Source organism: Neolamprologus multifasciatus, chromosome 11 (assembly GCF_963576455.1).
Source record: "Neolamprologus multifasciatus chromosome 11, fNeoMul1.2, whole genome shotgun sequence".
In the NCBI taxonomy this organism is placed as follows: Eukaryota; Metazoa; Chordata; class Actinopteri; order Cichliformes; family Cichlidae; genus Neolamprologus; species Neolamprologus multifasciatus.
Genome location: NC_140449.1, coordinates 22,303,160 through 22,323,985, shown reverse-complemented (window position 1 = coordinate 22,323,985; position 20,826 = coordinate 22,303,160). Strand labels below are relative to the sequence as shown.

At 41.6% G+C, this 20,826-nt stretch overlaps 1 protein-coding gene across 1 annotated transcript in view; it reads right to left on the bottom strand.

The window, feature by feature from the left end:
• The window catches only part of ephb6 (eph receptor B6), a 47,207-nt gene that overhangs the window by 5,299 nt on the left and 21,082 nt on the right, over positions 1-20,826 (bottom strand). The window contains exons 4-15 of the mRNA XM_085176888.1: positions 20,324-20,493; positions 19,941-20,236; positions 8,708-8,863; positions 8,038-8,309; positions 7,605-7,686; positions 6,798-6,922; positions 5,621-5,783; positions 1,172-1,286; positions 1,030-1,085; positions 664-780; positions 323-570; positions 12-230 (exon numbers count right to left, since the gene is read on the bottom strand). Of these exons, the coding sequence (XP_085033014.1) occupies positions 12-230; positions 323-570; positions 664-780; positions 1,030-1,085; positions 1,172-1,286; positions 5,621-5,783; positions 6,798-6,922; positions 7,605-7,686; positions 8,038-8,309; positions 8,708-8,863; positions 19,941-20,236; positions 20,324-20,493 (2,019 nt within the window). The remainder of the gene's footprint in view (positions 1-11; positions 231-322; positions 571-663; positions 781-1,029; positions 1,086-1,171; positions 1,287-5,620; positions 5,784-6,797; positions 6,923-7,604; positions 7,687-8,037; positions 8,310-8,707; positions 8,864-19,940; positions 20,237-20,323; positions 20,494-20,826) is intronic.

Genomic DNA, 20,826 nt, shown 5'->3' with positions numbered 1-20,826 from the left:
TTCTAACCTACCAGTGAGGCAGTGTAAGTTGGTATGTTGTGGTCCAAGCCCCTCATAAGCCTGGAGAGGCCAAAATCAGATACTTTACAGACCAGGTTGGAGTTGACCAACACGTTCCTGGCCGCCAAGTCTCGGTGAACAAAGTTTCTCTCAGAGAGGTAACGCATCCCTGCTCCAACTCCCCTGAGCATCCCGACAAGCTGGAGGACACTGAACTGACCTTCGTTCTCCTGAAGAAATTAAGAGACACGATGGAGAAAAAAAAGTCTCCAGTGTGGTGTAACATGTGCAGGAATTCCTGACAGTGCGTTGTTTTTCTCACCCTGAGGAAGGCATCCAGGGGCCCGTTCTCCATGAACTCAGTGATGATCCTCTCTGGAGGGGTACGGGTGATAACACCCTCTAGTTTCAGCACATTGGGGTGGTCAAACTGTCCCAGGACTCCTGCTTCACTGAGGAACATCCCCTTCTCTCTGTCTGATGCCCCCCAGCGCAGAGTCTTCACTGCTACCAGCACTTCCCTGCGACCCAGCGGATGGTAACGACCACGAGAAACCTCGCCAAATTGGGCTGTAATGGAATAAACACGGAGGAGATTACACTGTGCTGCAGCCAACACGTGACTACAGCAAGATTTAAAAGAAAGGAGACCATGAAACGTACCTGCACCAATCACCTCCTCGATCTTGAGGTGAGTTGGGTCAATCTCACGGGCAAATTCTTTGACCGCCTCGCTGGGGTCCTCATAAGTGGATGGGTCAACGTAATACTTAACTCCACCTGGGAACAAGAAATCTACTTTTGAAAAACTGATTCAGAACTTTTAGTCCTTTACTTTAGACATGTAATCCCAAAAACAAGGTAAAGTTATCATTTATAATGCAAAGCTGATGAGCTTTACTTTACACACAGATAGCATTTTTTTGTATTATTCATTTAATAATGAAAATATAGAGCATCTTTATTTTTTTCCTATAAAATAACAATGAATCCCAAAATAAATAATTCATTTTATTATATTTCACTCACCTCTGTTACTGATGTACCTCTGGAGTCGGTCACTGTATGGACTCTCCCTCCTCTTACTGCCATGCAAAAGGAGTCAAAAACTGTAATACCAGATTAAAACATACATGCATTCATCTGTTACGGCATTTATACCACAACCAACCTGCGAAACACCACCACAACCACAATGGCTGCCACGACGAGGAGAAACGCGGCCCCACCCATGACTGAGCCCACCAGCAGAGGAAGCCGGGTCTGGATTTGCTGTGAATGCTCCTCTGCGGGAGAGAAAATGAAACACCTTCAGCTATCAAGTTCAAATGTGCTTTTATTGGATATACAGACCACTTTATCTTTAGTTACAGCGATATATGTTTTATTTGAAAGTTTGATGTTAATACTGAGTCAGAGATGTTTTCTTAGTATTAAAAATGACAAAATAACTACAGAGAGATGTTTGCTGTGTTCATACCGAGGTGTTTAACCTCTTAATTTTTGAATTCAGGTATTTTCAATCCTATTCCCACAGGTGCAGCTATGCAGTCTGTTTTTAGAAACATCTGTAAAAGCATAGGTCATTCTAAATGCCCCACTGAGGTCGAGTGTGGGACTGTAGCAGAACGCAACCGTTGCAATAACGTATTCCTCCTAGCTATTCCACAATCAACAGTAAGTTGTATTATTGCGAAGTGAACACGCTCAGGAACCACAGCAGCTCAGGCAGGAAGTGGCAGACCATGTTAAGTTATAGCACAAGGTCACTGAGACGCACCTTTCTGCTGATTCAATAACTGCTGAGTTTCAAACCTCTGACGTTAACATCAACACAGAAACTGGTTCATGGTGTGGGTTTCCATGGCCAAGCAGCTGCTGCAGGTGAAATCTGTAGGTGGCCCAGGACATGTATCCTTATAGTGTAACTTTGGTCCTTCTAGTGTCACCATCCCGGTTCTGATTGTGGGTTTTTGAGGTTGAATTCTTTCTTTTTCAGGTGTTCAGAGTTTTGTTATGTCTTTTTTATTTTTGAGGATTTTTGGAGCCTTTAGTTCTTGTTTTAATTTAGAAGTGTTCCTTCAATAGTTCCTGTCTCAACGTCCTGTGTCTGCTCACTCTTTAGCTCTGGTTTCTAACTTATTCTTTTATTTTGGCTGTCATTTCCTCAAGTTACTTGAAAAAAGTAATCAGTAACTAATTACGTCCCCAAAAAAGTAATCCCGTTACTTTACTGATTACTTATTTTCAAAAGTAATTAGTTACTTAGTTACTTTTTACAAACACGATTTACAACCTGAATAGGTGATAAATAGATCTTTCAGCCCAATTCTACTTTTTCTACATAATCCATCATACAAAATGTAATCACATGGAAAAGTCTCTTTTTGAAACTTGTTTTATTAGTTTTAACCTTTTAACTTTATGCATCAAGCAAAAATTTAATTATATGCAACATTCACTGACTGGAAGAAATTTGTTTAATATTTAAACCTATTTTCTGCACATTCCAGCACATAAAATAAAATATTTTTTGTGTTTACACTCACTCTTTCAAATAGATGCAAGTAAAACACAGCTGAAAATAAATAAAGTCAAAGACTAGCGGTCCTTTTGCTCTATTTTCACCTGTAAAGCAGGAGTATGGTAGGCGGAGGTTTATCCTGGTGCAGGTGAGCCGCAGTGGTCAGTGGAAGGATACGGCAGTTTCTCTGTGAGTTTCCCATTACGTCGTAGCGCACTCGGTGTTTGCTTGGAAGTTTAGGGGGTTTTTTTCGCTGTAAAAAGAAGTTTTCTTCCCACGCACAACAGACGCTAATTTTTTTTGTCACTTTTTATGGAATCAAACTCAAAATAAGGTCAGTACTTCCACGCTTTAAACGCTGCACGCTCATACTCTCTCCCGCACTCCATATATGATCCACTGTTGATCTGCACACAGCTGTTGTCACCAACGTCGCACTTGCTTACGTCACTGTCATGAGACACTCTCGCAAAAAAATCAGTAACGCAGCGTTCCTACGGGAAAGTAACGGTAATCTAATTACCGTTTTTGCAATAGTAATCCCTTACCTTACTCGTTACTTGAAAAAAGTAAACGGATTACAGTAACGCGTTACAAGTAACCCGTTACTTGTAACGCATTACTGCCTATCTCTGGTCATTTCTCTCCTGCGCTTCGATTCTTTCCCCTCCTGTCTCGCTGTCTTTGATTATTATCACCTTTAATTTTGTTACCCTGGTGTGTCCACTTTTTCTAATTATATCACATCTAGTCGCTGATAGCTGGTTTTGTGCTTCTGGTTTGCAACACAGTCTTCTCATTTCTACATGATTAAGTTTACATTGAGCAAATTAAAGTGCCCTGAAAATGATTCACAGTTTGTTCCTTGTTCCCTAGTTTCTCTAATTGCTATCCTGAATTTATCATGCTATCCTGACATCTTCCTCTGGTCTTACTCTTACTATTTTTTTATGTGAATGGTAAGACCTTATATTAACTGCTAAGCTTTGTATTACATATAGTAATGCAACTTCACTGAGATTAATGTAACTGCAGTTACAGTAACTGAAAGCTGCCCCAGCTTTTGTCTGTTTTTCCTTTGTGAATGCTTGTTTTTGTGCTAAGTACAGTTGTGCACACCCACACTCAAACCACAGCATGTGCATTTATTTTAATGCTTATGCCAATATGATCTTTTGACAGTTTTCTATAATCATTTCAAATCAGTTCAATTCAGTTGTATTTATATAGCATCAAATCACAACAACAGTTGCCTCAACATGCTTTCTATTGTAAAGGACAGACCCTACAATAATAGAATATATACCAGGGCTCGCAAAATTTCAAAGTCCCTGGTAGCCCTTCGGGCAGGGACTCTTTAGTTTTTGGTAGCCCAAAATAAATTTAAGTAGCCCGAATAAAAAAGAGAGCAATTTTTTGATTGATGTTTTGTTTCCGATACAATATTATACATTAAAGTATAATATTGTAATGGAAACAAAACATTAATCAAAAAATTGTTGAAACACAAATTACAACATTGTATAAAAATTACAATCATCAACTCAAATACTTGGTTCTAATTGAATAGAAATTTCTATGAACTTGTAAGAACTGTGTAGGACATGAATCAGTCTGTGTCAGATCCTGAATTTGAAATTTCCACTGAAGTCACGGGTAAGAGGCAAGTGGGACCAAGATCTAGGCCATTTGCTTTTTGAAGTTTGCAAAGACTGCTACATTTTGCCAGTGGTAGTTCACTCTTTGCAACATAGTACGCTGGTCTAAACTGATTTTTCAGGTTTACTTTTAGTATGTTATTTGCAATTGGTGTTTGTTCTGGGAAAGATATTGCAAACTGAGCAATAATGCATTTCTTGCATTTCTCATGGGTTCTAATGGGGGCCTTTCTTAAAATTACTGGTCCCAGTAACAAAGGCGCTTGTCAACTCAGAAATCGAGGGAAAACCAACAACACACCCGGCAGAACATTATGTTATTTACATGGGTGCACATAAGTGGTCCGCAGGTGCGCATTCGCTCTCAAAATAAAAGACGCGCATCAGATAAGAAGTTGCAACGTGCGTTTGCGTCCATATAAAAGGCACTGTTTTTGTCCGCTAGAGTGGGATTTTCACAGCACATTCTGCACCAAATCTCTGTGCGTTCATCATTTGTTTGAAGCCAGCTCACCTCCTGCAACCACTTTTCCGAGAATACGCGCTTCTTTTGTGGTTCGGACTCCTTCTGACATTTCTTTGGAGGTGGAGGAACACCAAAGTAATTGCTTAAAGGAGCTTCTTCGACATCTTTAAGAGTTCTAAACAAATGTCTGTCCTCCTCCAGAAAATCTTATGCAAACACGCGTTGCAACTTCTTATCTTGTGCGCATTTTTTTTATTTTCACAGCGAATGCGCACCTGCGGACCACTTATGTGCAGCCCTGGTTATTTAGTTTGTCATATTGCAGCCACAGAAATTCTTTTGTCCATGAAACGATAAAGCTGCACTTTCTTTTTGCCTTATAGTCTGATTTGTCATAACTTTTCCGTTTTGTGGTAAGCTTTTCTTTGGCTGTCACTTCTTCACCCTGACCTGTCTTATTTGGCTCAGCAGAACTAAAATATATATCCTGCTGCTTTTACACACGCACTCACATAACGCTCAGCGATTCTCTGCGCGATCAACCTCTCACATGTTTAAGCTGCGGGAGATTTCAGTTGTCATGTTTGCATAGTAAGCTAACGATTGATAAGACGATGTCAGAGGAATTGTTGCGCAAATTATCGTCACTCACCAATCAGTGCTGTCGCTCTCTATACACAGTTCACACGATTGCAAAGTGAAAGCAAAAAAGAAGCGCAAATTCAATATGTCACATATTGACAGGGGCTCACCGATGCCAATGACATAATTACCCAGCTACATTTCCGAAAGAATGCAAAAGCATTGACATATATTTTTCCTTCCTATGATAGCCCGACGGGCAAGGCAGAGATAGATTTTGATAGCCCGACTGGAAAAATCGCTAGCCCCGGGACGTTGGGCTAGCGATTTTGCGAGCCTTGTATACTTTTTTCTTAAACTATAATAAAACTGAATGACGGTGTGCATTACCTAGAGGCAGCGTCGTGAAGTAGATGGTGTTGCTGTAGGGCCCGTAGCCTCGCTCATTTCGAGCTCTGATCTGGAAGGCGTAGATGGAGCCGGGAATCAGAGACTTGACGGTCACTGTGTTAGTCTCACTGTACACAGTCAATGCGCTGTCCACGTCTGAACCCTGACGAACAGAGAGGAAGGGTCTGTTGTTTGGGCTCAGTTTGTTTTGTGTACAATCATGGCTAGTATGTTCAGTAAAGGATGCCTTTGTGTGTATTTACACCCAGCGAACACTTAAACGACTGTTGATTTGTTGTTTGAATGCCATACTGCGTTATGGTGGAAAAAATGGTTCCATTATAAAACATCTTGTTGCCTGCGCAGGCTGGCCATTGTGAACATGAGTTGATGTTCTTCTTGTAGTTTCTAGCAAATTTTTGTACATTATAATTTGTCAGTTAAACAAAGAAATCTAAATAATTCTGGTAATACTGCAAGAGTAAGACAGGCTGCAGTCAAAACAGCAAGATCATGCTCACTGCTGTGACAACAGGCCAACTCACTAATAAAGAATACACCACATGTCGGGTAGGTAGAGAGATGCTTGTAGTCACGGTGAAAGTCAAGAGGCCCATAAAAGCTCACCATCCAGTACAAGATGGTCTTCTGCTACAGATTTGATGTGTATTCAGAGATGCTCTCTGAATACCAAGGCTATAACAGGTGGTTATTTGGGATGATGTTACTTTCCAATCAGCATCAAGGAGTTTGACTATTCTCCTTTGACTTCTGGGATCAGCAAGACATTTTCACCCAGAAAACCTGATATTTTCTCTTTTTTGAACCACTCTCTTTAATTTCTAAAAACCATGCCACGTTCAAAGTCACTGAATTCACCTTTCTTCCTCATCCTGATGCTCAGTTTGAATTTCAGCTGGTTATCTTGACCATGTCTACACACCTAAACGTGCTGAGCTTCACGTAATTGGCTGATTAGATATTTGTGTTAAAAACATGTTTATGGCAAAACCAGTCCATAGAGTTGATATTGCATCTGTCTCATCACAACCATTTCGTAACCAAATAACTTGGTTTTGTGAGAGAGATTGTGACGTCCCCTCACAACCAGCTGCTATCAAACTGAGAAACTAATGTTGAAACCTTCTGCCGGTATGTGTGACTTCACTGAACATACCTTGTCATAGTATCTGAGCTGATACTCCAGGATGTCTCCATTAGGCCTGTCTGGCTGAGGCCACGACAGAGTGATGGAGTCCGGGGCCCGGCTCAGCTGGTGCATCATAGGAACGGTACTGGGAACTGTGGGTGACAAGAGACGATACTTGAGCACGTTAAAACAGGAGAGCTGTTAGTTCACAAGTGACAGTGCCCACATGAGGGCAGTGTTACAAAACATGTAGACAGAATTCAGTTGAGCGTAAAAGTGAAGTAGGAGTTTTTATGGTGCACCAGTCAGGATCTAGTTTCACTCAGTGAGCTGGGAGCAGTTAAAGGGAACTTTCTGGCATTCCATTGATTTGATCAATAAGCTCTGAGAGCACTCACAGGAAGATTTTAGATAATGTGGGCTCATTGAACCTCCTAGCCAGTCTTGATCGGTTTCATGGAAAATTGTATAATGGTGTACTTGGTGTGCACAATGCCCCATTCTCCTCTCCTTTGCCCACTCATCTGCTTTCATCTTTCTTTCTCTCCGTCTCTTTGTCTTCCCATCTCTCATTTGTCCCTTTCTTCCTCCACAGTGACCATAATGGGATCTGACAGGATTTTGTAACCTCGAGCAACCTCCCGTTCAGAGAGCAGGAGCAGAAAACATGGAGCAAAGAGACCGAAAGAGAGGGGAGGAGGAGGGGGAGAGAAAACTGACACACACACACACACACACACACACACACACACACACAATCTACACAAACATCATCATCAGAGCGTCTCTTCCTCTTTCATCTCATCTTTTTCATCGTCTCCGTCCTGTTCTCACCTGACTGGCTCGTAGTGAAATTGATGCTTGAGTATCGAACTGGGAAAGGACTCAAAGCTGACACTTCATTCATGGCTTGCACCTGTCAATACCAAGAACACACAGATGTGAATTTCAAAGCCTTTTTTCCCCCATTTATATTTATGACACGCTTCAACGTTTGAGAAACAAAGACAGACACGTGCAGCGTCCACTATGACAGGTCAACAAACCCAGGAAATGGGGAAATATCTGTCCATTATGAATAAGGAATAAGCGATGCTTTAGTCAAGGTATGCCGAACTAAATAATAAATGTTGGTGTGTATTTACTGATGCGGCACTAATCATAAAATAATAGAGCACAGTGGATTCATCTCATCTGTGGGTCCAGGAAGTGCTTCAAACTTTGAGTGAGATAAGACAAGGAAGAATCTTCCGTTTTTCCACAGCACCTGTATGAGATACGTGACCCTGGTCAGCAGGTTGTTGAGGGTGACCTTGGTTTGTTTCAGGTTGGTCTGGGAGGGGCTGAAGGTGACGCCCTCCCCACACCAAGAGCACAAAGCCGAGTTGGTGAAGGTCGGTGACGGACAGATGCGACACACCACCCCGTACCACACCTCACTTCGGCTTCCCATGTCCACCGGAGGGCGCCACCTCAAGGAAACCCCACCATCGCCGCTCTCATACTCCCAGGTCAGAGAGACAGGAGCAGACGGAGGAGCTGCGGAGAAAGCAGAGATGGGGAAAATGGGAGGAGTTTGACATACATAATGCAAGCGGTGGACTCTAAGATGGAAGCATCTGGTAAAATGTTTAAGATATGAAAGAACCTGCAGGCTGGCAAAGACATTTATGCAATGAAAAGTAATGGAAAGAACTTTATAAAATAGTTTGATGGTGAGGCAATTTCGTATGAACGAGCGTAGGAAAGTTTCATGCTTAACAGGTTTTTCTGTTGGTGCAATTTAAAGATTAAAATCAAAAAAGCAAAGGGATTTTGTTCCACTGACTGTGTATCTCGGTTCTCACAGTCTGAGCAAATGACAAATGACTCCAGTGAGGCCCCTTGAACGCCTCGCAGAGGAGCCAGGCGTAAACAAACAAACAGACAAAGCTCACTTGTGCAGGCAGAAGAGTTGGCATCGCTGGCGGCCCGGTAAAAGCCACTGCGACATTCACACACACTCGATCCCTCATGGCTGGTTCGGCTGTTGGATGGGCACACAGTGCAGGGAATAGAGCCTGAAATAGACTTAAAGTAGCCCACAGGACAGGCTGTAAGGAGACATGAAGACAGAAGAGGGGTTGTGTTTTATTAACAGCTTGCGGTTATATAAATAAAGTGATCACTGCTCCATTAGTGGTGTTCACTGCTATGAGTTTGCAGGTTTAAACTATGAAATGCTGCAGCTGCTGTTAAAGAAACAAGCTTAAATTTGGGCTCAGATGCACATACCACTATTTTTTTTTATATGGTCGGAAAATAACACACTGATAACATTCAAGCCAGCTCAGAATAGCCAGCACTTGGATCTTTCACTGAAATACATTAATAAAAGTGCTAAAATCAGTTCAGCTGACCAAATATATTTTGCACTCAGACTAGCTTCTTCTGGACCTTTCAGTGATATCACACCGTCTTCCTCAAAGCTCAGTTGTCAGTGCACTGTTGAAGTAGATAATGGAAAGTAATCTGCATGACATTCAAAGCGAAAACTTGGGAAGACCTCAGCAAGCGGACCTTCGGTTAAGATTGCTTTGTCAACTCTGATTGCAAAGTGCAGCTAATATTTACAGGTTCACTGAAAGTGCACGTGTACATATTGTGCGACGTAGTTTAAATTGAACATCTGGCATTATTCAGACAATTCAGCCCAGGTTTTGTTTTATGTAAGGTCTTTGCGATCTGTATTATGTGCAGCTCAGAAGTCACGAATATCAAAAAAACAAACAAAAAAACCCTCTTACTTAATCCCTTTTTATTGTCCCGCTCACTTTATCCAGAACAAAATCAAACTGCAGTAACTGGTTTGGGGTTAAGCATCAATTTCAGCTTGGCTTGTGGTTCCTGTTGGTTCAAAAGTTCATCTGAAAGGCAGCGGTCTCTTGTTTGTTGTTGGCTTAACCCGGCACTATCATTTACTTTTGTTTATAGAGGAAGTGGCCAGTAAACCGACAGTCACATACACACACACAGAGACACACACGAAAGGTCATAGTGAGCGTTTTGAAGGTGGAGGTTGACTTATTTACCTCATCTGCACCACTCTCCTGGACAATAAGCAATACGAGGATATTACTTACAGAAGCGTTAGTTTACTTCAGCATAAAGACTGTAAACAGGAGGAGACGGTTTAGCCACAGTCTCATGTGGTAAAAGCAATTAATGATAAATATTTATACCATAATTAGGAGTTCGAGTGTGTTGATTTGTGAGCTGTAGGGCAGATTTGTCTCACTTTGGACAGAATTAGATTGTTTTTTCTCCTTTTGCAGTATTTATGCTAACCTGGCCTAACCGACTGCTTATATGATTTGTATTTATCGTACAAAAAGCAGCAGAGAGAGTGGTGTCAGTCCTTCCAGCAAGTAAGAGTAGAAAATATTTTCCCCAAGTGTTAAAACACTCCTTTAACATTTTTTAACTTGTCTAACTTGTCTGAGTTAATATCGCAACTCAAGCGTGGAAGATCGTTCTTGACCTACCTAACAATAATCTCTGTAATCCCTTCATGGCAACAGTTTTTGTCTGACGACGGTGGTGTCTTTCAGCAGAGTAATGCACCCAGTATTTGAGGGATATGTAAAGGAGTTCAAGGTGCTGTGTAGCCTGTGTCAGTGTGACAGATTCACTTTCATCCTACAGAACTTCAAGGATCTGATGCTAACGTCTGGTGCCTGATACCACACGACACCTTCAGAAGTCTCGTGAAGCCCACGCCTCGATGGGTCAGAGCTATTTCAGCAGCACGAGGGAGGCCAACACAATATTAGGATTGTGATTCTAAAGCAGAACTGTGTAAAGATATTTATTAAGTACTAAACAATTCTTCTACAGTACTGTGCCTTATATAAGCCTTGAGCCACTCCTAATTTCTTTATATTTTCTTAAAAACCAGCCAGATTTTCCTGTAATTTCTGTAAAGTTATCTTGAGCATTAGTTCTCTTTCAAGGTTTTTCTTTGCATGCTGGTTGTTTTTTTTTTTTTCACTCCAGTCCTTGTACATACCAAGCCATTTTTAGATAATTTTTTTTTTTGCTTATTAAGCCACTTAACACTAACCTATTAATCAAGTACAAAAAGGCACCGAAGTCAAGGGACTGACCGGTGTTGTGTCTACACATAAGAGATAATTTCACAAAGAATCTATTTTAAATTGTATCTTTAGGCAATTTGCTAATCCTGGCCTGTCACAAAAGCATAATTCGTTTCCCGTTTCTTTAGACGAATCTTTAAAAATGGCAAAGAAAGCACAATTTGTTGAATTAAATAAAGTAGAGCTGCATGGTGTGCGATGTGTCCTCAAGACCTTTGAGTAAACTGGAAAAATAGATGACAAAGTAAGAAGTGACAGGTCTAAAAAACTATCTACAGCAGATAAACAGTAGCTGAAAGTCCTCAAAAAATACATAATGAAGAGCTGACACAGGATCTGAGAGATGAATCTGACCCCTGCGATAGAAACAAATTGAAGAATAGAACAAAAATGGTCTCAGTAAAGGGGTGGGTGTTAAGGCCTAATTGCACAAGAACTGAAATTAAGATCAGTGCTAACAGGTCTTATGGAGTGATGAATCAAAATTTGTGATTTTTAGTTCAAATTATCAACATGGATCAAGAGACAGGTACAACAATGAGTGTCTGCAGCCATCTTTAAAACGAGGTGGAGGCTCTGTCATGGTCAAAATTAATGGCATTATGAACACAGAAAAATATGATACACCATGCAAAATGACCTAGTAAGTGTTTCACTGGCAATGACAATGATCCCAAACAGACTAACACTGTGCAGTAAAAGCATACCTGCATAGAAAAATACACAATGTAATACTATCAGTTGTGGATTGGCCTCTACATTGACCTTAACATTATTGAAGCACTGTGAGATCATCTTGACAGAGAACAGAACAAAAAGCCAGCCAACATCCAAAGAAGAGCTTTGAATGTCCTTCATGAAGCCCGGAGAACGATTCCTGAAGACTTCTTAAAGAAATTACAAGAAAACTTTCCTAAGAGAGTTTAGGCTGTGTGGTCATACCAATTATTAACTTTCAATGCTTACTTGTTAGAATTGTACAAGCTCTCTTGTTCCCTTATATAACAAATTTCCGTGCATGTTTGGACACATTTCAATAAATTGCTGCATGCATTTCTCATTCTCCAAGCAAAAAATAAAGAAACAAGGGTTTTCTCAAGACTTTAGCACATTACCGTAACAGGACCACTGCATTCCTAGGCAAATATTTCCCTATTAAAACATTTTATTGGCCTTTTTTTAATAAAAAGACCTACTGTCCTCATATGTATCCAGGAATCATGTGCTGGAATTCATAATCCATTGAGACTGTCAAATCAAGTCACATTCAAGCATAAATTGATTATTTCTCTCGCTCTTTCTCTCTCATACGCACACTAACATGCACACACACACACACGCACGCACGCACGCACACAAACAAATACCATTTGAACCTGCAGGCTGTGTTATATGACGGAAAAATCTGTGAAATCTGCCAGTTGTTAATGTCAACTGACCACTGAGGTCAAGGTGACTGACACATGACTTCATGCTGCTGCCAGCCTCAGCCTCGAGTGCTCGTACTTATGAGGATTTTGAGTCCACAGCCTCCAGGTTGGTCTGCTGCCATTTTTACACTGCGAGTGTGTGTGGGCATGTGAGTGCCATTAAAGGAGTGTCGGCTAAAGGTTGCATCGTTCAAAATGTGCTCCCTTTGTCTGAAAGCTAAATGTAGAGTATGTGCGTATCCTCAGACAGACAACCTCTTGTATTGTTGAGTGCAAATGGCACACTAAAAACAAAAAAACATGACCCAGCAGTTTCATATGTTTTTGGAGCCTTACAGTACCCTCGGATTTGGAGAATGAGAGCGAGGGCATCAGTGGGAGCAAACCCCTGACCTCGTTTATATAACCTTGTCAAGAATGCGTAGCATGTCTTAAACTTGACGTGCTGAAAGAGCGCACGGATGCATTTATGCATGCTTGGCGCTGGTGCAGCAGTGTGGGAGGGGAAGATAAGAAGGCACAAAGTGGGAAAAAAAGTGGAGAATAAACAGATAAAAGGCTTCCTGTGTTCTCACTTGTCTCTGAGAGCGCACCTTGCTTTCAAACAGGTGTGAAGTGAGAAAAAGGAAGGGGGACTAAAATAATGCGAAGACAACAAAGAGAGAGACCAAACTGGGGAAGAAGTGAACATGGAGACGGATGGACTGAGACAGCTGTAGGATGAACAGCAGGATTATGTATATAAGTCTGAGATGATGGGTGACAATGAGGAAATTGAAAGTGGAAAGCAGCAGGAGGGCGACAACAGAGGAATAGAGAGGAATATAACTTCCTCCATCTTTTATGTCCCAGATGCACATTAGCAGACGTGTTCTCCTACAGCTCTGACATGAAACATGACTTTGCTACAAAGCCTCTCATCACCAGCGTTATGAGCTCCCTCAACCCCCTCCTCCTCCTCCCTTCCCTCCCCCTCCTCTCCTGCAGCCGCCCGATTTGAGCAGCCAATGAGCGTGCAGAGCCCTCTGCCCTCTTGCTTGATCTGCATCCCTCTCTCAGTCACCCACCCAGCAATAAAACAGAAAGCGTACCACCATTATAAGCTCAGTCACAGATGCCTTTACATTACACGTGTGCAAAAGTGCACACAGCAAAGTCCCAGCGAGCCCTGCCAACAAAACAAACGAGGGTCTCTGGCAATGACAGACATAAATATCGCTCGTTTGTTGAGGTGACTCAAATGCAAACTGAAAAGATTACACGATTAAGCGTCAGAAAATTAATCTCCGACTACACACACTTTGATAATTTATTTGTTTTTCATCTTTTCGAACCAAAGGTAAGAATTTTCTGCTTAAGTACAGTTAAAACTTTGTGCTTTTGATAGATGGAAATAAGCAATTAGTATTTTGAAAATGGACCGTTCGCAAACAAACGATAGACGAGCTGAAAATGTGAATACCGATGTGCTTACAGCTTCACCCTAACTTTACACAAAGAAAAAACTGAGAGGTCTTATTTTTAAATATATAATACCTTTAAGTCTTGCTTCAAAAATCCCTGCCATGTTTTTATCATAATCCAGTGGATTACTAAATGAAGGGCAATGAAATGAAAAGGAGTGATGGGAAGAAGGCAGTGTGTGAAGGTACTGCATATAAACAGGAGCCAACTTTTATCTGTCATGTTTTTTCTTAATTTGCGGGTCATTTTAAAACAGCAAACCGCTCTGAAAGCTGTCAGGGATGAGATTAAGGTCATAAGGTCAGTTTGTGGCATCATTTATGAAACGAACTCACAACAAACATGACTGGGTGTGTTATTCCTGTGCTATTGCCACAGTGCATTGATGTTTACATGCATGCGTGTATGTATTTACTGATAGACGGACGGGCGGGCGTATGGGGATAGGGATTAATTTGACAAAGGCTGCATGGAAAGAGAACGAGATTAGGCAAGAAGGATGACTGAAAACTGCATTTTTTTCCTAAAGAGATAAAGAGATAAACACAAGCAGAAATAAGAAAACCACGAGCTGAGTAATTTGATGTTAACATTGTACGTTGGTATGTAGATCACTGACCCAATTTCTGTCTTTTTTCCCTCTTCCTCTCCCTCTTTCATGCACTCATTCCCTCTTTTGGCTCCCAGCATAATCTCTCTCTGTTTCTCTCTCTCTCTCTCTCTCTCTCTCTCTCTCGCTCAGACACACAACAAACGCACACACACAAACACACAACAGTCACAGATGCGACCACACAACAGACTACATTCGGTAATTTAGTGTATCCTGCAAACAAGACACACACTGAATATTGTCTCTCTTCCTGGTAAGCTCCAGCAGCACTCTACCACACAGGAAAGCAAAATAATCCTTTGTTGGATTTTCACCGCTGATGCAGCGACAAAGAAAATGATTTGAAGACTCCCTCTTACATATCTTGACAAATTACTGCATTAGGCAAATCCTACATGTTCACAGAAGGATACAGGATTCACCGTCGCTCCCACGGTGAACATCGTGCAGTTTAACGAGGCAACCCTTTGACCTGCAAACTCTTTGTCGAGCTGATGTAAACTGATTCAAAAGACAACAGTGTGCACTAAAATGGATGTTACATAATGCAAATTAATTAATTGTAGGTGGAGCTGTTGGAGCTGTTGGAGCTGCCGGAGCTGTGATATTTACCTAAGACCTTCACACATTAAATTTTCAGCGTGCTGACATCTTGTTTCCTCTTCCCTGGGCCTGCATCTGCCCCTGTAAGATTTGAGCTCTCAGCCTAATAATCACGACAGCTCAGCACCGTTTCTGACTTAGCAGGGATCATTTTAATTCTTTCAAAACATTTCTTTTAGTTATTACTATCCACATTTAGCAATTTGCAGTCATGTTTCTGTCTCTTCTGCTCTGTTTTTGCTGTTTTTTTAAAAAACCATTTCCCAGGAGGCCTTTTCTGGGCCTTTTAGCTGCTAAATGCTCCAATAGGTTTGCCAGACTGCCCCTAAGTGTGTCTACATGCCCGTTTGGTGCCGAGCAGAAAGTGTACAGTGGCTTTTTTACTGAAAAAGGAGAGGTGGCAATGAACTGAACTCTGAAATTTGCTGTGATAAAGTTTCATAAAGCTGGAGGATGTGCGGATTCACGTGAGAGTTTTTGAGAGCCCAGCATCCCCATTTCACATGAATGTTTAAAAATTGTAATAATGAGAATTTCTCCACCGAACTGCCCTGTGAAATATAATGAACACCATCGTAAAGCAGAGTTTTGACTCATGTAGCGATTGATTTGATATGATGTGTATGTGTTCAAGCTGATTTATCACCGCCGCATGTCAACACTCCGCAGCCCAGTCGATACAGTACGTCATTGATCATTTCACTCAACTACGTTTCTCTCAGTACTTGACCTTTACTAATAGACTGGAAAATCAATTGAATTTCAGTGCTGCTGATGAGTAGGCTTACTGACGGCTTGATGAAGAAGTGGACACAACTGCAACTGGGAAAATGTAGTCGGTATATTCTATGAGACGATTATCTACTTTGTTATTTGGTGAAGAGTGTCTGTTTGGGACTAAAGCAGACTCAAAATAATGTCACACTTGCACTCGTACTTCCTCCCCTGGCCAAATGTTCTTGTTTCCCACCACAACCTGCCTCGGGGTAGTTGGTGGATGTGTCTGTACTGAGAGTAAGGGCTCTGGGCAAAAAATCAGGACAAACTGACATGTTGAATATTTCAGGACGTAGTCTCACGCCACATAAAATATCAACATGGCTTCAAGTAAGCTCAAAGCTCTATCTGAGCATCCGCCACAATAATCTTTGTCCTAAACCATCAACAGTCGCTTAAGGGGACTCAAGCAGAAGGCGTGTATCTGAGGATGATGCACATCCAGCAGGGACCAACTCAAGCTGCCTCAAACTACAGAACTGTTTCATGTTTGGCTGAACAGGTGTAACTGTGGCTTATGCTCGGTCATGTTTCTGCCTGTCCTCTCTACGTCTCTGTCTCCCTTGTGGGATGCAAATGTCAAAGGAGAAAAACGTCCTGATGCTGCCTGGCAGAAAAATAAAATAACAGCAGACAGCTGCTGCGTGACGTCTGCCTCTGTTCTTATCGTTTTATAAAAGACTCCAGATGAGTTTTTATCCCGAACTGACTTCTGACTATTTTAGTGATCATATAGAAGTTGGGTGTTCTTGTAGACTTACTTGTGATAAACAAGCTCATAAATAATCAAGGGATTATCTTTTAATGTTTGTCTGCCAAAGGGCCGGCTGTGTTTTTCTAAGTGTCTGATTTTTCAGTTGGATTCTCAATTTATCATCAGTCCAAATGTCGGAGTGTTGTTTTGGTGAGCCTGAAAAAACAGAATAATCAAGCATCATGCCCACAGTAAACCGACTGAACTATGATGCCTGTGGTGAGTGTCTCTCACCAGGGATTTATTTTAAACCCATAGCAATGACAAATGGTTTCACAATAGATCTGACTTTGGGAGAACATCACAAGATGCAGCTCTTATTAATAACAAATAAACCTACTTTTTCAGTCAGTTTCTCACTAAGAGATGTGATTAAAAATGTATGTAACTGGCTCTATAACAAAGAGAAAACCATATGCGACTAAAAGTTATGGTTGCCATCTCCTTCAAAGTCTCCTTCTGACCACTTAAACATATGCATCTGTGACTCTGCCACAGATCTCCATCTGCACCATCAACTTCACAGCCAAACTGACCTGACCTTCTTTTGAAGGATCATCACCAGGAATGAGAGATCCAGTTATAAACAGAGACTTTTAGAAAAAGCTGCAGTCTGCAGCGCAAAGAAAGCACATCAGGACTGAAATCAACCAAGACCATTACTCATCATCTGCCCTATTCAAAGAATGTGGCTCCCTACAACCCCTTCCCCTTTTTCCACAATGAAATTTGACTTGAAGTGCTTTTTTTGACACAGTGGTCGAGATCCAGTGTGTGCTGCGATTGCACAACTGCAAGTGGCCAGAACAGGTCTTCCAATCAAAACATATTTTGCTGCACAAGATTACGACCTTGAAGCAGATAGCAGGCATATATTTTTTATAGTTTCTGCCTACAGGCCCAGTCTCTAACCTTTTTGATTGCACCTCATATGAGTGACTAGTGGCACTGCACAAAACTATATCTGTACCAAAAAAAACTTTTAAAGGAGTTTTAAAAACTATTCTTTCATTTTCTTTTGTCCTCTCATTTGAAAAAAATACCCACTATGTAGTCAGGTGTGCACAAATATTTTAGCAATCCATTTAATAGTTTTATCAAATCTTTCAAAAAATGGACATCCATGAAGCCATGCACTTCAAAATGCATATGGACCACAATTAAGAAACTTACATCCTTGCCATATTAATCTGGTTTTGCAAATAAAGGAAAGCATAATCTTGCCTTGGATCTAAAAATAAAAAGCTATTAGTGCTGCATGTAGTTAAAGGCAATCATTTAACACCGATCGTAATTTTCCCATGAGACTGAGAGGTGGGATCTGATCATCTCCTATGTGCCCCTAAAAATGATGTCTTGCTTGAGGCGACAAGCCTGAGTGTGTGGTTGTCACGTGGATTTCCAACAGCATTCATTTACATTGTAGGAGTTTAAATAGCAAGTGTAATGCAAATTTTTGTGAAAATTAAAATGAAATGCATTTAATGAAATGCATGGGCATATTAGTTAAGACTGGACACTTGAAGGCAGTGGAAATTAGTGTCAGTCAACTTCTTAAAGTGCTTTTTCCCTGTATTTAAAGTGCCAGCAGCATAAAAAAAACATACAGCTTCAAACCAATAATTCAGTGCAGCACAGCTGATAATTTGCTCACTTTGCGTTACTATTAAATAGCCTTGATGTTTAATTTAAACAAGAACAAAATGTACAAGTTGTTAGAGTTAATGAAGTTCATGCTCCAGTTTCCAAAGAGAACAAGGATCAGCAACTGTTAATAATCGTTGACGGCTGCGTTGGCAGTTAACCATCTGCCTCTTTTCTCGACGTTCCCAGGGAGGCAGAGAGGACAACAATGCAATGATGCCAATCCACATCATTAGTCAGTGAAGTGACCAACAAAACATAATCATTAAAAAAAGAAAGGAAAGAAAGAAAGCCGCAACGTGTTTGATCATTCAGAGACAGTCACTGGAAAAGTCTTTGCTCCGGCGGCCGAGCAGCTTCGAGGAGTGATTTGTCAGTAGATATCAATCAAACAGAGACAAACGCAAGTGGCAGGTCGGGTGCAGATGTAAAGCAAAAAGAGCATGAACACATTTCACAGCTGACTTGGCAGGATTGGAGGATTAATTGCGCTGCCATTAGTTAGACTTGAGGAATTACAGTCGTTGAAATTCCTGTGAGAATACAGTTTTTTGACTGTAATCCTCAGACGTATGTGGACGGGGTGAGCATCGGCATCCCGGCGAGATACGCTTGTGTGTACTCACACATTCGCACAAAGACAGTCGCACAGCCCTGCCGTCACGCCCTCGGTACTTTTTTGCCTGCTCAGTTCTTTAAAGTCATTAACTTGCATCCTCCTATCTTTCATTCTCCTTCCACGTCTCCCTATTTTCCCTCCACTCTCTCTCTCCCCCTGCGGTTTCTGTCACTTGTTCACAGACGAGTGGCCATTACATCGCTATGACCTAAATGTGTCACAGCCCTCTCTCTATGACTCTCTCCCTCCTCTTGCTCTCTCCCTGCATCCCTTCGTGTCCGTCTGGACATCTATCAAATTTTTCCCCACTTCTTGCCCCTACTATTTACACCCACTTTCAAAAGCGCAACACTTTTTGACCAGTTTTGCAAATGCTGACCTCAGTATTATCGGTCTGCCTCTACACTGAAAGTCACTGGAACAGTAAACAGTCAATATAGCACCTCTGATTTAACAGTTTCTCTGTATTTGTCCTTAAAAGTCCTGATGCAGTTGTTAAATCCCCCCAGATGCATTGCTTGGATTGTCTCGTCCTTCTTCATCTCATCTTATCCTGACCTGACCAGTCTGCCCTCATCTCCTTCTGGTCTCTACATCAAGCACAGCAGAGTATCGGGGTGACAGTAGCTCCATTCAGTATTGATCCAGATGCTTATCTCAACAAATATCACAAAAAAAGAAAGAAAAAGAAAGCTGGCAGGAAATCAAGCCTGGAGCTTAAGTTTTATACGGCGACAGTTTTTGCTCTTTGCATCTATCATTACCTCTAAAACTCACAAATTAATGCTCAGGTTGTTTAGAACCAAAGCATTGGAACAGCAGTTTGTGGGTTTATCAGATGTTTCGAGCAAGATTTTTTCTTCACCAGCCACAGTGACCTCCTGGAGTCCTGCCAGGCAGCCAGCTTTGAATAAGCGCATTACCCGAAACACCACACGATTACTTTAATAGATCATGTTTGTCCCATTCAAGCAACTAAGAGAATATATGAAAAAATAAAAGAATATCTGCGATTTTGACCTTTCTTAAAATCTGTCTCTCACAGCTCTGTGACATTTATAAAAGCATATGTCAAAGAAGCATTGATTTCTTTAGTGTCCGTCAACCTGAACAGTGTCCACCGGACTCACCCAGACAGGCAGATCCATTGAGGTTCGGCTCATAACCTTCATCACAGACGCATCCACCGACGGGCACCATCCACTCTCCTTCAGCATTGCAGTGCATGCGAGGGGGCGTGTCTCCTTGTGCCTTACTGTGAGGGACACACGTCCCAGTCACAGGCACTAAAGCTGTTGGCTCGGCACCCGAGGGAGTCGGTGGATACGAAGCTAGGTAGAGGCTCGTGGCTGGACAGCGGCGGTAGAAGATAGACACCCCCATGAGGGAAACGCAAGCTCCGCTGTCGACGATGGCCAAGACAAATCTAAGAAGAAAGGGGTCAGAGAGCATTCATAAGGTTTAGTGATGCTTTTAAATCGTGAGAAACAAAGTGTCGTACAGAAATGATTACCCTTTGCGTGTGAGGGGGGCAAAGCTGCGTGTTTTAATGTTGATACGGCTGTATCTGTTGGGCTGATACTGGTGAGGTGAGCTGGGCTCCACCTTGGAAAAACTCTTATCGGCTGCGATGGTGTCAATCTTTACCCAGCCTTCCCTGGTCTCCCTCTCCCCGCTTGATGGCTGTAGAAAACACAAATTAGACAGGAGACCAAGAAAAAAGGATAATTATTGGTCAGGAGGAAACAAAATAGCTTAAAGAGAGTGTGGCTGACATCAAGTAAACAAGGGGGAAATTATGGAGGCACTGGTTTACATATAAATATGTAACACATGGTAAGATTAAAGATAAGCTCAGATCGTGCTTTTTTAGTCGCAGGCATATGCATACTATGAAGTAGTTTAGTATGCAGTGTAATCATTGACTCAAGATCTGTGCAGGTCCCAGTGGGGATTCGTGCTGAAGTCCCTGTAAAGACTTTCATCTCTGCACTGCTTCCTGCTCTTCTAAAGCCC